We start from the raw sequence: 1,240 nt of genomic DNA on the forward strand, positions 1-1,240 counted from the left end.
GCAGAGGGCCCCAACCCCCTCCCGGGCCGCTGGCCACGCTGCTGGGGCTGCAGCCCAGGGGAGGGTTGGGCCTTCGGGGCGGCCAGCGCCCATGGCCGGCTCACGGCCAGCTTTTCAGCCCCCAGCACCCCCAGGTCCCTCTGGGCAGGGCTGCTCTCCACCCCCTCATCCCCCAGCCCGTACGGATCCCGGGGGCTGCCCCGACCCAGGGACAGGACCTTGCCCTTGGCCTTGTTGACCCCCATGAGGTTCCCACAGGCCCACCTCTCCAGCCTGTCCAAGTCTTTGCCAGCCCAAGGAGGAGAGCGCAAAACTCTGGTACAAAAAACCACCCAGCAGCCCCAAATCCACCTCTCCCTTTGCCAGCCCAAGGAGGAGAGCACAAAACTCTCATACAAAAACCACCCAGCAGCCCCAAATCCACCTCTCCCTTTGCCAGCCCAAGGAGGAGAGCGCAAAACTCTCGCATTAACCCCAGAAAAAGATCCCTGTTCTTCCCAGCGCTGCCTCCTCCCGGTCCCTGCAGCGTAACCACGGGCTCCTACGTGCACGGAGAGCGGCAGCGGGGCGAGCACAAGTCCCACTCACCAGGCACTTGTTGTCCTGCCGGTTGATGCTGACCCTGCAGTCCTTGATGACGATGTGCGTGATCTCCCGGAAATCACAGAAATGAACCCATTTCGGCTCGCTCCGCTCCGCCGGCTGAGTCAGCCCCTTCGGCTCCGGCTCTTTGTTTCTGTTTTTCCTCCCAAAATATCCACGATGGGAAAAGTTCTCGATGCTCTGCAGAGGCGGAGACGCAAAGGCATCAGTTCCGAGCCTTCCCACCGCTGGGAAATGGCACTGCTCTGCTGGTGAGGGCTACTGGTCATAGAATCATAGAATTATTTTGGTTGGAAAAGCCCTTTGAGATCATCGAGTCCAACCTTCAACCCAACCCTGCCATCCCACCACTAAACCATGTCCCTCAGCACCTCATCCATCCTTCTTTTAAATCCCTCCAGGGATGGGGACTCGACCCCTTCCCTGGGCAGCCCCTTCCAGAACCTGACAACCCTTTTGGTGAAGAAGTTCTTCCTAATGTCCAACCTAAACCTGCGCTAGCGCAAAAGTGGGATAAGCTGGAAAGGTGCCCACAGAGCCCGAGGAAAAGCCCAGGAGCACAAGCTAAGGGAAAGGAGCCAACGCGGGATGGGATTTGGATGGGAACAGCTCTTCCCACCCAGCGGCGGGGAGCGCA

General features: G+C 59.7%; 1 protein-coding gene across 1 annotated transcript in view; it reads right to left on the reverse strand.

The window, feature by feature from the left end:
- The window catches only part of TYK2 (tyrosine kinase 2), a gene marked incomplete at both ends in the record, with an annotated part of 11,557 nt that overhangs the window by 7,627 nt on the left and 2,690 nt on the right, over positions 1-1,240 (reverse strand). The window contains 2 exons of the mRNA XM_035900974.1: positions 589-783; positions 1,187-1,240. The exon at positions 1,187-1,240 is cut by the window's right edge and continues 379 nt beyond it. Of these exons, the coding sequence (XP_035756867.1) occupies positions 589-783; positions 1,187-1,240 (249 nt within the window). The remainder of the gene's footprint in view (positions 1-588; positions 784-1,186) is intronic.

Source organism: Egretta garzetta, unplaced genomic scaffold (genome assembly GCF_000687185.1).
Source record: "Egretta garzetta isolate BGI_Z169 unplaced genomic scaffold, ASM68718v1 scaffold1068, whole genome shotgun sequence".
NCBI lineage: Eukaryota > Metazoa > Chordata > Aves > Pelecaniformes > Ardeidae > Egretta > Egretta garzetta.